At 40.6% G+C, this 14,436-nt stretch overlaps 1 protein-coding gene across 4 annotated transcripts in view; it reads left to right on the top strand.

Annotated features, from left to right (window-relative positions):
• The window catches only part of LTBP1 (latent transforming growth factor beta binding protein 1), a 440,637-nt gene that overhangs the window by 300,915 nt on the left and 125,286 nt on the right, over window positions 1–14,436 (top strand). For all 4 annotated transcript variants that reach the window (XM_003262722.3, XM_003262721.3, XM_030799968.1 and 1 more), the window contains 3 exons: window positions 8,387–8,512; window positions 9,701–9,826; window positions 10,540–10,662. In XM_003262722.3, coding sequence (XP_003262770.2) covers window positions 8,387–8,512; window positions 9,701–9,826; window positions 10,540–10,662 — 375 coding nt within the window. The remainder of the gene's footprint in view (window positions 1–8,386; window positions 8,513–9,700; window positions 9,827–10,539; window positions 10,663–14,436) is intronic.

Here is a 14,436-nt window from a genome sequence, read left to right as displayed (position 1 = left end):
TTCTATTTTAAGACATCTTGTCTAAGGAAATAATGTTCCCAAAGGCTGTGGGTAGTAGTTTATATGAGTGGTTACCTATCACAGACAATGTATAATATAGAATAAATAGAAATAACTGAACATTCAACTACAGGGAAATAGATAATTATGCTAATCTATACATTGGAACATTACGTTGCCACCAAATATAGTATTTTTGAAGAATTTTTATTGAAATATAGCAGGAAGTAGTCATACAATATTGCTAAATTTAAGATGAAGGATAAAAAATTGAATGATATAGAGTATTATAACAGTTTTTTTAAAGATATATACACTGAGAAAATGCTGGGAGAAAATACACTAGATATTAGCAGTGTTTTTTTTTAGTGGGATCTGAGAGATTTAAGTGTTTTATTTTAGATTTTTTTATTTTCCATATTTTATAAACTCAACAGTTATTTTTAGAGTCAGCAAAAATGTCACTAAGGGGCATCATCATCAACTTTAACTGAATTTATGATACCACTGCAGGATGAGGTTGACAATATGTTATAGGAGCTAAATGGAAGAGTTTGGAGCCTCCTTTAGAATATTCCCTCCTCAGAAACATGTTATGGTTCTTTTCTAATAGAAATGTTCTCATATGTTAAGCTTTGGGCCACTTAGTGAGTCAGTAGAACAGGAGCCTTGCCCTTCAGGGTGCAGCTGCAGCCACCTAGCCACGGCTCCAGATCCAGACATCCCTGCACTCTCGGGCTGGGAAGCCCCTCTTCCCCCACAGGCTCAGAAGTGCCTGCTCTCGCTCCTTGGCCTCTCCCCGCTGCCAGTGCCTGCTCCAGGGTGGAGCAAAGTTGTGGCCAAGCCCAAGTGCTGTTGCAACCCAGCCAGGTGTGCGTGTGCTTGGGTCAGCGCTGACATGCCAGCCGCCTGCCACCTTGGCCCCCTCTGGACATTGCACCAATGAGCATGGGAGGGAGGCTAAGGGGAAGCTGAGGGTAGCTCAGTGTGGGCTTGCAGGTGCCCCTCAGCATGAACAGCCTGGGTGTGTGGACAACATGTTGATGGAGGGAGGCAGACAGGTTCCTGACTGGAAAGGGGTGAGTCCTCAGTGAAACCTCACCTTCAAGCCAGGAATGGCCTGAAGCCTGGGGGCCAGGCTGCCAGTTCCAGGTGTAGTCCACGGTCCAGAGTGAAGACTTCATTGGTAACAGTTTGGCCAATCAGATGGTGTTTTTCTAGGCCCTCCATGACCACCCATGGACCAATCAGCACACACTTCCTCCATTCTGAGGAAGTGTCATCCTGCAGTGGTATCATAAATTTAGTTAAAGTTGATGATGATGCCCCTTAGTGACATTCTGAGCCCATAAAAACCCTGGACTCAGCCAGACTCACACAGATGTCAGGACTACCAGCTGTCAGAAGGAGCTACCCACTTCGGGTCTCCTCAGCTTTTCAGGATGACCTGCCTACAGAAAGGAGCTACCCACTGTGGGTCTCCTGAGAGCTGTCATGTCACTCAGTGAAGCTCCTCTCCACCTTGCTAACCCTCCGGTTGTCTGTGTACCTCATTCTTCCTGGATGGCGGACAAGAACTCAGAACCCACCAAATGGTGGTACTGAAAGAGCTATGACACAAACGGGGCTGAAACACACCCTCCTGCTCACTATGTTGAGGGTGCCGAGAAGGGGAGAAGAGCTGTGTCCCTTTGGGGAGCCCAAACCTAGGGGCTCCCCAAGCCAGGGCTGTAACAGCCTCTTTGGTGCTGTGTGGTTTCTGGCGTCTCCGAGCTTTTGGGCAGCACTGTGTCCGCCATCTCCAGATGCTGGTGCCTGCAGCAGAAGTTACTGGCAGTATATCTGGTCCAGCCACAGCCTCACATGAAGCCTGCACCTGTGCCAGCACCTGGAGCTGCCCAGCCCGCCACAGCAGCTGGGATGCCCGGCTGTGTAGTGGCTGGACCCCATGCTTGCTTGCTCACACACCCCTCACTGCTCCACACCTGGCTTGCCCTTGGCAAGTGTGGGATCTGGGCTGGCAGCACAGGCCAAGCACAGCCTGCTGGGCTGAGTGGGTAGAACGAGCTCAGTGGGTGCAAGCAAAACTTGGGCAAAGGTGCCACCAGCCACAGAGGTTCTGGCTGGCAAAGTGATACCCCAAGGATCCTGTGACAAAATGATAGTGATTTTTTTTTAATGGCCATGGCTAAAATTGTTATTCTCTATTCTGAGGTCATGTATGTATCTACCCACTTTATTGAGCACACTGATAAGAGACTGCTTTGTGCTGCAAAGTATACAAGCAAATAATACACAATTTTGGACTGCAAGGATCTTCTAATTGTTTATAGTAATGTTAAAAAGAAAAAAATGCAATAAGACATTGTAATCCACTAGTTCTTTCAAAATACTGCATTTCCATTTTTTCAATGTGAAGATAAACTCTAGTTTTGAATGGGCATGGCTGACTTAAATGGGCAAACCTCTTTCAAACTAGCTTTGTAGAGGTTAAGTTCAGTTAAATAAATGCAGTTTCAACATTTAAATGTAGCTGTGTGAAGGGTAACAAATTGAAGTTACTCAGCTTCAACTGAACTGCAGAGCTGGTTAAAAAAACAATGAAAGTAGCCTTGCTATAGGAAGTTGTTAAAACACAACTTGTTAGAAGCTTAATTTGAATTTGGCAGAAATACAGGGCTGACATCTGCTGTCACATGTTTGAAGCATGAATATATCCTTCCAGGAAACAAGTGATGCAGATTTTCTTTTCATGCAACAGTTGTAGGTACTTCCACTTTCTGTAGTAAAAGGATATTTCTGAAAGAATCCATAGGGGGAACAGTATTGATAGTCTTTGAATTGAAGTGGTTTGCAACTTTAGAGCTACACTATACACAGTGATCTTCATTAGCACAAGAAGACTGTTTTGTATCAAATTTAATTTAAATCAAAATGTGTATTTTCCCATCGGTTTCATATGGGGGCCAAACACAGATTTAAGGAGCAATCTCATCAGTTCTCTCAGGAATATTGCATAATAATGTTTTTGTCTCTAAAATACTGAGGAGGTAAATATTATTTGTTACTGTTAGTTTCTCCCATGATTGAAGACAGGGATAGAATAATACCTAAGAGTCTAAAGTAAATATCATCAGCTCCACATTGTTTAGTGATTATATCTTTACAATGGTGAAATTGGAAGTAGCCTTTTCAGATTTAGCCAAACACACTTTGACATGTGATAATTATAAAGTGAGCCACATATCTGCAGGAAATACGTGTGATATTTTCCACTCTTAACAGCTGACTTGGTGGCTTGCAACATTATTGGCATACCATTTTCAAGTGAATTATATGTTTCAGCATATAAATTCTTGATTTAGCATAGTGTCTTAATAGCTAAAGGATAGGTTGGAAAAATCAAACTTTTATTTCTCTGGCAGATATTTACAAAGTGGAAACATCTGTTTCAATTGTTGTGGGACAATCTATGCTCACTGTGGGGCAGTTAGGAAGCCAGGGCATTTTTGTAAACCTTTCCATGAGTTAACATTTGATGCCTTCCTCTGGCTCTTCCCAAACTTTCTCCATGGCTCTTGCAGACTGGCCAGAAATTATTCTTTGACTGAGTTAACTGCCTTGTGGAAACCTCTGTAATTATCATGGCCCAGACATTTAAAAAAACTATTTGCTCATCAGATCTTTTCCCGAACTCAGAATTGACCCAAAAATGTTTGTCCTTCAAGCATATTACCAGTGTCATTACTGCCTCAATAAACTGTGTATGCGAATAAAAAATGAACTCTTTTATTTCCATGTGAAATCATCATGCTTTAGTGTTTCCAGACTCCATTCATTCATCCATTCATTCATTCATTCATTCAGGGAATCACATGATGAAGAAAAAAGCTAAAAGTCACCATAGTCATTTTCATATTTTGCTAAAAGCTTTCTGTTTCATTTAATTTTAGAAAATAGAGTAAAGATACCACACTGTTAACTCTACCATTGGCCTTGTTGCTGGTATAAATAGAGTATTTGGTTTTCCATCACTGGCTTTCTGTCATGGCTCTTTTTCCATATTCTAGATGGACTCCAGCAAAAGAAATAGAATAAGGTCCTTGACCTGGTGAGGATGAGGTTTTCAGGGAGCAGATATAGTAGGGAAGAGTAGGGCTGTCCTGTGAACCAGGTGGCATTATGAAGGACATGTGAGAGAGTCCAGTGGGGAGCACTCACTTAATCATCTCTCTGCAAAGCCAAGAAAGCCAAGCATGCTATAAAGACAAGACATTCCCATTCACCAGCGTACATACCCCTGACAGAAGAAATGAGTGCTGTGTGAGGCTTGACTCTGGTGTATCAGACAGAGCCCAGTTTCTAGAGTTTATATTGACACAGTTTGCTCAAAGAATCATATTCTTCTACATGAACTGATCTACTCAGTGGGAAAAGGTTTGCATGCCGATGTATGAGTGACCACTTAGGAAAAATATAAAGCATCTTGTCTTTGCCCTAAAAAATAGAAAATGCAGAAAACTTTTCCTGTTCTTTAAGACAACATTCTCAGGACTTGTGTACTGTCTATGTGCTCAGGAATGAAAACCTATTAGAAAAGGAGAGAAAACACAGGGGAGATGTGGGGGAGACCTGTTTTATATGTTTTAAAGTGTAAGTACCAGTAATTTATTTTTTTACCGGATATTCAATTTTTTTTTTTCTTTTTTGAGGCAGAGTCTCGCCCTGTCACTCAGGGTTCAAGCGATTCTCCTGCCTCAGCCTCCTGAATAGCTGGGACTACAGGCGCCTGCCACCACACCTGGCTAGTTTTTTGTATTTTTAGTAAAGACGGTTTCACCATGTTGTCGTGGCTGGTCTCAAACTCCTGACCTCACCTCAAGTGATCCTCCCTCCTCAGCCTCACAAAGCACTGGGATTACAGACATGTGCCACTGCACACAGCCTCTGATGTTCAACTTTTTGATAAGTAGTGAATAGAAAGCAGACAGGGGTGTTTTGAAGGTGTGATGGTTGTTTTCTGTCTGCCTACAAGAGTGGAATCCTTGGCTCACGCCTGTAATCCCAGCACTTTGGGAGGCCGATGTGGGTGGATCATGAGGTCAGGAGATGAAGACCATCCTGGTTAACACGGTGAAACCCCGTCTCTACTAAAAATACAAAAAAATTAGCCAGGCGTGGTGGTGGGCGCCTGTAGTCCCAGCTACTCGGGAGGCTGAGGCAGGAGAATGACGTGAACCCGGGAGGCAGAGCTTGCACTGAGCCAAGATTGCACCACTGCACTCGAGCCTGGGCTACAGAGCAAGACTCTGTCTCAAAAAAAAAAAAAGAGTGGAATCCTGCCTGGCAAAGGATGGAAGGGATCTCTGAGGTCAAACTAATGACAGTTATATTAATTAATCACTTGTGTAAAAATGGGACAAAGTAGAAATCAAGTATGTTTCAGAAAGTGTCCGTCTTTCCTTTGATGTATCTCTTAGTACCCTCTAGTGGTGTCAGCCTAACATTTTCTTACATGTAACGTGATCCTGACAGGTTCAGCGTTTGCAAGCCACGTCTCTTTATACTTATGTATGAGGTAATCAACTAAAAATCAGCAAACATTTTTTATCAAATTCCAACCTCCTAGCTTCTATCTAAGATATTGGATTGGCAGGAAAGGCCATTATTACTCGTTTTATTCCTAAGACTAAAGAGTTGTAATTCTTCACTATTTCTCCTACCTCAGAGCTGACTTGAGAAGAAACACTTTAGCTATGTTGACAATTTGTGGCATAGGAATATATCACATTTTAATTAAGCATCACATATTTTTGAAGACTTGTTCACACATATAAAGAAGTTCCATTCTAAGGCTGTCCCTTCCAAATGACAAATATTTGGTAATCACCAAATTGGTATTGTGGGAGTGGGTTAGTGACTCCTCATCAAGCTTTTCGTGAAAACCCCAGATTTGTAGCCTCTTAATTTGTTCTGAATGCTTGCCCTGAGTATATTAATTCACTTTCTATTTTTTTTTTTTTTTTTGCAAATATGGTCAACATGTCTTTCTGCATTATGAAAATGTCAGAGATGAGTATAAAGATAGGTCAATAACCACCCGGGAAAAAACCCAAGAAATCTAAACACCAATAACTTGCAAAGGAAGCTTCTACGCATAATATTGAGTCGTGTGCATCTCATGCTGTTTCACTAAAAAATTCCTATAAACAGAAGAGAATTCTTACCTGAAAGTCTATGAGTATAACCTGGTGAAGATTACCCTTTACCTTCAGATTTTAGGTACATGCAAGTTATATTTTTAAGGAAGACTTTTCGGATTATGAAAGTGCCAAGACATGCTTAGTATAAAAATTTTGAAAAGTACCAAAAAGAATGAAGAAAATGCTAATCCTAAAAACCATAAAACTTGGATCTACTTCCCCCCAACCTTCTTTTCTGTGTGTATTGTAGCATAATGGAGATTATATTCTGTATTATAATTTGTGCCTCACTGTGTTTTTTTAACAAATAAGCATTTTCCTATCTTGTTAATGATTATATGCTGTGCTGTATGTGTCATTCATTGTTTTGTGTTATTATTGCCAGTCACTTAAGTTTAGGCAGTCATATTAATTACCCATGTTTTTAGCCTTTTGAATTATTTTTCCTATAATTTGATAATATTTTGACTGTAAACAAATTTATCTTCCTGAAAGTGAATTAACATAACTAGGCTCACAAAAGGTATAAGTAATTTGTAAATACATGGGGTGTGCATACATTTCTCATACATCCAGGTGACTTTTTGTAAAATACTGAAGTTCATATGCTTCCTTTTTCAAATGACTTGCATGAGTAGTCTTAAAGTCACAGCACAGTGAATACTTTATGAAAAATGAAGCATGTGGTTTTGGTTTTGGAGAGCAACCTCAACCCCAATTTAGGTCATTTCCATAGTGAATCTTTGTTAAAGCACAGTTTTCCACATCCTTTTGCTGCAGAATAGACAGTGTGTTGTTAGCGAGAATAGCCCACCTGCTTTTCTTCTCATTCAAACCACAGACCTCTCTAACAAAGCTGTGCTCCTAGGTTGTCATGCTCAGAGGCATCAAACTCTTTACCTTGGAGGGTCCCTTGGCCTCATTCATACCAGCCTCCTTTTTGAGCCTTGTTTACTGTATGATGACAGATAATAGCCCAAGGTAGTATTGGTATAAATGTGTTGGTTTTTAAATATATTCTTAAATGACTTCAATATGAACAATAATGGTAACTTTTCTTGAGCACATATGATACGCCAGGCATTGGCTACATGCATTATTTAGAGTATCTCTTTCATTCTCATACTTTGAAGTTGGAACTCTGATTACTTCCATTTTACACATGTAGAAAAGTGAGGCGTAGAATGGTGAGGTCACTTGGCCAATGCTGCAGAACTGTAAAGGGCAGCAGCATTTGTGCCTGCACTGTCTTCAAGCCAGTGCTTCTAATCACCAGCTATGCCACCTTCACTAGGCCATTATACCTTCTTACAAAGGTCACTGGAAACAGAAAATCTTAAGGGAGTAATTAATCTCAGAAGGCCCCCTTTGAGTCCTTGGGGTTTTTTTGATGGACTCCACCTAACCATGGACTCCTAAGACCCTCCCTCCACTGTAGTGTATGTCTGTGAGTAGAGTGAGAGTAGACTGAGGACTTGAACAGGGCTAATCTGTACAGGCTATATAGAAGAAGCCAGTCTTACACAGGGCTCAGTAACGGAGTAAGGGAGGAATTTAGCAGCAAAGATTTGGGAAAAGATTCTACTTTACCACTAGAAATAAAATATGTTCATGTTGAAATTGGCAAATAATAGTAAGATACACCAAGAAGTTTTTCTTTGTTTAGAAGTGGGAGGTCTTTGGGGGGATTAATGGTAAATTTTGGAGGAGATTGGATGTATTTGTTGAAACTCAAATATGGCCTGCTAAAGAATGGAAAGTTACAATGTGTTTCTTATCAATAGATAAGAAATCTCTTATCTATTGGTGATTCAAACTCTATCATCTAAGATGAACTACAGTGAATAGAAACTCATTAATAGGCCATTTTGGAAGCTGTTTTATTAATAATTGATTTTCTTACAACTTACAACATGGCCTTTTTCTGAGTTTCTACTCACTTCAGTTCATCTTAAAAATGGTTTCACTAGGAACTATTGATGGCCTTGGATAGGACTAACTAATCCATTATAAAGTAATCATATGAATTTATACTTGATGTCAGAGGTCACCTTTGTCTTCTAAATGCAGAGCTGGCAATAATTTGCTAGTTGGTCAGGAAACGCAAAGTAATACTTTGCAAGTAGCAGTGAAATCTGTTCATTTCTGTGGGTTTTTTCACATTATTTTATTTACTTTTAAAGAAATCAATGAATGTACTGTGAACCCTGATATCTGTGGAGCAGGACACTGCATTAACCTACCAGTGAGATACACCTGTATATGTTACGAGGGCTACAAGTTCAGTGAACAACAGAGGAAATGTGTGGGTAAGAGACAATTTTGATTGACTAAATTATTAAATATCAAACATTTGCACATTAAGAACATTTTTTTCTTAAACCAACTTAACCATTTTGGGGAAATGTTACTGGTTTAATTTTTTGAAAGTTTATCCTTTAGCTAAGGGAGCTCAAAAAAAGTTGTGCTAAACAACTGGAATTCTCTTACCTCTTTGTTCAACATTTGTTTAACTCGCAAATGTAATACATTTACATAAAGGTGAAATAATTTCCAAAAGCTTTTTGGACAAAGTAAACAAAATATGAATTACAGAAACAGCTACCTAAAAACATGTATTTAGCAAAAACAAATTAACGTTAATGTATACTGCAGTAAAGAATTACATTCATTTATGTACATAAGACTTGATTTTTTTAAAGGGATTTTAAAATTGAAAATCCATATATGCTGGCCTGAAGGTGTCAGTCAATTTAGAAATTTAGGGATCTCATATATGCTCCTTTTGGAAAGAAAAAAAAAAGTATCTCAGAAAGATAGGCAGTAGAGTTAAATAAATCATTTTAATGTGACTCTAAATTTAATTTCTCTTTTTTTTAAGAAAAAGAAAATTCAGCACTAAATTATAAGGCCAATAGGAAGCAACAAAGGAACATATCTAATTAATACTACTTTAGTGTATGTGAATTTTGCTGTTTGGTGTGTGTGTATGGGGGAGAAAGGAGACAGCCACCTGGTCCATAATTTGGCTATTTCCCTATCAATTGCATACATTATATATAGTGTCACTTTCAGAACCTAGAATATTAAGTTGGAAAGGCAACAGAGATGACCTAATCCAACTCCACCCATATGCACAGAGGAAGAGTCTCTTTCATGGCATTTCTGACTCCCTACTGACAACAAATTCCATTGCTTGCATGTCTCTCGTTATCAGGAGAATCCTTCTGTGTTGACCTGAAATCTGCCTCTTTGAAACACCAGTGTCATGGTTTTATAGTTTTAGCCTTTGAAGTGATACACAGTAGGCTGCTTCTCTCTTCCAGGAACAATCCTTCAAGTATGCGAGGAGAAAGATCGTGTCTCCTTTTGCTGTTGTCCTCAGTTATAAAGGTTGGGTGGTACCCAGGGAATAGTATGATGGTATTTTACAGAACAGGGAAACTAAGTTCTTGCTACACAGAACTAATGTTTTTTATATGTATTTTTGTTAACAGATATTGATGAGTGTACTCAGGTCCAACACCTCTGCTCCCAGGGACGCTGTGAAAACACCGAGGGAAGTTTCTTGTGCATTTGCCCAGCAGGATTTATGGCCAGTGAGGAGGGTACTAACTGCATAGGTAATGGCAGCATTCTTCCTGATTACAAATTCTTAGATCTGAGTTTTTAGATACCCTAAGACTGTCATCAGTTCAGTGCTTATCCAGACAACTCAGAATTTTTTATTAAACAATTATCATGACAGCAGTCTGCTAGATCCCAGGTGATATAAAAATGGATTTTTTTCCCCTAACATTTTTGAAGAAAGAGCGTCATATATGTGCATAGACAAGATACATTAAATGTTACTTTTGGACCACCCTGCATGAATCAAAACTGGATGATTTTGATGTGTGTCAAACAAATAAAAGGGAAAGTAGACATCAGTTACTGGCCAGGCGCCGTGGCTCACACCTGTAATCCCAGCACTTTGGGAGGCCGAGGCAGGCAGATCACCTGAGGTCGGGAGTTTGAGACCAGCCTGACCAACATGGAGAAACCCCGTCTCTACTAAAAATACAGAATTAGCCAGGCGTGGTGGCGCATGCCTGTAATCCCAGCTACTTGGGAGGCTGAGGCAGGAGAATTGCTTAAACCCAGGAGGTGGAGGTTGCAGTAAGCCGAGATCACGCCATTGCCTCCAGCCTGGGCAACAAGAGCGAAACTCCGTCTCAAAAAAAAAAAAAAAGAAATCAGTTACTTTGTTATTATATTTGAGCTAAGCTGGGAGATGGGAGAGGTTTGAAACAATATTTGGAACACAAAACTCAACAATGCTATCTGCTCTTCGTAGATGTTGACGAATGCCTGAGGCCGGACGTCTGTGGGGAGGGGCACTGTGTCAATACTGTGGGGGCCTTCCGGTGTGAGTACTGTGACAGCGGGTACCGCATGACCCAGAGAGGCCGTTGTGAGGGTGAGTCAGCTGAGAGTGTTCAGCACACATGACGGTGATGTGCAGGGTTGGTAGGCACCTTGCCTGGTTCTTGTTTTCTTCCCACACTCCAATGGGTGACGCCAGTCTATCCAAGCTCTTTCTGCTTCCTGGACTCACAGGCTCTTTGCCTCTTCCTTTCACTGGCTCTTTTGGGCTTATTTTCCATCTTCATGCTCTCATTATTTTTCACCTCAATATCTGCCTTTCTGGTATTTGGAGTGAAATCACCATAGAATGATTAATTGCATCATATTTAGTACAAACACAGACTTAATTACAGAGTCCGGACCATTCATCTGGGAACATGGTGCAGGTGTAACCAGTGTTGATTTTTTGTTTTTGACCTTTTCACCTACTTACATTCCTTTGTCTCCACTGCTTTCTTTTACATGTGTTCTGGGACTTTCTTACAGACTCCCTAAGAAGCATGGTCTGACAAACTTTGGTCAGATTCCAACTGTGCTTGATAAAATTTCCTCATTATTGACCACAGCAATGAGTTTTCTCTCATTATAAAAATGTTATAAAAATATTTATAGCATGGTCACAATTATTATCCTTTTCATATTTCTGTTCATGTTTGTGTCCAAGTTGCTCTGGTTCTTTTTGAAACCACCGTAGTGAGGCCAGGCACGGTGTTTCACGCCTGTAATCCCAGTGCTTTGGGAGGTTGAAGCGGGTGGATCACTTGAGGCCAGGAGTTTGAGACCAGCCTGGCCAACATGCTGAAACTCCCTCTCTCCTAAAAATACAAAAATTAGCTGGATGTGGTGGCGCACACCTGTAATCCCAGCTACCTGGGAGGCTGAGGAACAAGAATCACTTGAACCTGGGAGGCAGAGGTTGCAGTGAGCCAAGATCATGCCACTGCACTCCAGCCCAGGTGACAGAGAAAAACCTTGTCTCCAAAAAACAAAACAAACAAACAAAAACACTATGGCACTTTTTTTGCAATTATTTTCATGAAGAAATACACTGACCTTCTGCTAAAAACCTGCCATGGAAATATGAGGGTGAAGGAACGAGGGATCTCTGAGGGCACAGGAGCATGGTGCTGGTTCCTTGGGGTTCCCTGCCTGGGTGTCAGCAGAGCCTAATAGATCTGGGCTCTGTTAGGTGGGGCAGGATGGACTAGGTTGGCACAGCCAGCCCTCAGCTGTCCCCTGGCTTCTGCATGTTGGTTTTCTTCACCGCTCTAATGACCCAGGCCTGGAGGGAGAGCTAATTAGACACTTTTTGGCAGCCTACACTTGCCCCTCCTGCTGGCGTCTGGCCTCTGCCCCTTGGGTTCCAATCTAGAGAGAAGTGGGAGTGTCTTATGTTGCTGGATCTCTGATCAGCATGGAGTCTTGTACCCTCCCCGAGGGCCACGAGGCTACAGAACAAGTACAGGTGTAAAGTGTCTCCATGCTGCTCTTCCAGGGAACTCTCCTCTGATGTAGAGACTCAGCGTGGGATCAGCTCACCACGCCCACGCTTAGTAACTGCCTGACCTGCAGCCACTGACTTTGCCCCTTTGAAACGTAGTACATCACCTGTAAAATAGGAACCATGAAGTTAACTTTCCAGGTTTTCATGAAAATAACTTCATGTTGCCATAACTTGTATGATGCCTGTCACTTTGTTAGTTTTCAAGAAGTTATAGTTTCTTTAAATCTCCCCCATCCCTGACTCCTTTTGTGTTTGTATAGATCTCAAGTACCTCTGTAGTTGCGGGGAGTGCTTTAGAAAAACGGGGTAAGTTTATTCGACAAGCATTTATGTGCAGAGCAGTATCCTCCAACCCCCAACAAAGAAGTCAAATACTGATTCTTTTTTTTTCCCTTTCTTTCTTTCTTTCTTTTTTTTTTTTTTTTTTTTTATTGAGACAGTCTTGCTCTGTCGCCCAGGCTGGAGTGCAGTGGTGTGATTTCAGCTCACTGCAAGCTCCGCCTCCTGGGTTCACACCATTCTCCTGCCTCAGCCTCCTGAGTAGCTGGGACTACAGGTGACCGCCACCACACCCGGCTAATTTTTTTTTGTATTTTTAGTAGAGACAGGGTTTCACCGTGTTAGCCAGGATGGTCTCGATCTCCTGACCTCGTGATCTGCTGGCCTCGGCCTCCCGAAGTGCTGGGATTACAGGCGTGAGCTACCGCACCCGGCCCAAATACTGATTCTTAAGTTCTACACACAGGTCAAGAATGGGAAGATAAGATACTTAAGAAATAGGATGGAAAGGAATAGAAAAGAAATTGGAAAATTATGTACTTAAATTGGAAGCTTGTAGGAGAATATTTGGTAATATTCAATATATGAAAATTATTTGGGAGAAAGATGACTAGCGTTTCCTGAGTAAATAATATATAATTCTATCCCCATGAAGAGTTTTGAAAAGAGGAAGGAGCCAAGCAACGCGGCTGTTTTCAAATTTCATCATGGACTAGAACCAAACGTCCCCGGGCTTCTGGCTCACAGAAGATTTTCTCAGCTGTCACTAACGAAGTTGCTTTCAAATAGCACCAGTCTCCAAGGAGTCTATTGTAGTTTACAGATATTATCTCATGCATCCTTACCTTATTCTGTTAAGGTATTACAAGGCAGGTAGTTCCTAATTTATAGAAGAGGGGAAAAGCAGAGGTGAGAGCAGCTAGAAATTCAGGGACGTTATCTTGTATTGCTCAACATTGCACCTTACTTATTGGGCCAGCCTGTCTCAATGGCATTCTCTGATTTAGCAGTTGTAGTTCTATTTTTTTGAAATATCCCATCCAGAGGAGAATGTAATGCTATTTGGAAAATGAAACTGGCAAGCACCATCTTTTTGTAGAACAAGAAGTCCCAGAACATCTGACCTAAAAAAACCACTATGTGTCATTGGCTTTTGGCAAGAATTTTTACTGATAGAAAAAAAATTGCAACACTGACCTGGTGCTTATTTTGTTAATATCATCTTCAGCTTTTTCACTTTAAGTGTCTTTTCACATGTCTAATGATATGCAATGGGAGATAATTTTTAAGTATTTACTGGAATGTAGACATCACATACCCATGGATATTTAGTGGACCCATTATATATTTCTTTCTTTTTTTGTTTCTGTAGTTTATGTCCTGAAAATCTGTTTATATTTTAAGTGTGATTAAAGGTCATATATACATTGTGTACTGGGATACTTAAACATTAAATCCACTCATATAAATTCAAGATCCACCTCAGAAAAAACACTTATTTTAAATGCAGCTAGAAGCCATGGTGTTAACACTTATTTTAAACTGTTGAACTCTCTCCTATATCTTTTTCCTAATTTTATTGTTTGACAATTCTTAAAAATGCCTCAAGCTGTCGTAGTAGCTATCTCTGCACAGACTTAACCATATTTTAGGTGATGTTTTTCTCCCCAAATTGGAAAGAATGATGATTAACAACTTCAGTTAGCTGCGAATATGAAAAGTAAGGTGTATTTTTACCAGAAAATATTACCATATGGTCATATCACCATGTTTTCTGGAAAGGCTTGGAAGTAGGTGATGAGTTCACTCTCTCCTCATGTTTTTTTTTTTTTCCCACCTCCAGGGAATTCCTGTCATATGAAAGGTTTTAAATTATTCAAACCTAGGATGTTCTTGGGCCCATGAAGCCAAAGTGAGAATTTCCCTAGAGCATCCAATGTCTGCAGAGAGAACCTCTAGCTGGGTGGATACATGGCTTCCTCACACTCACCCCCATTCCTTGTATTTCTTTCTGGAAAGCTGTGCCATTACTTGAAAGGTTTC

This window comes from Nomascus leucogenys, chromosome 19, assembly GCF_006542625.1.
Source record: "Nomascus leucogenys isolate Asia chromosome 19, Asia_NLE_v1, whole genome shotgun sequence".
Taxonomy (NCBI): domain Eukaryota; kingdom Metazoa; phylum Chordata; class Mammalia; order Primates; family Hylobatidae; genus Nomascus; species Nomascus leucogenys.
The sequence above is the reverse complement of the archived record's forward strand: the minus strand, read 5'-3'. Positions and strand labels throughout refer to the sequence as shown.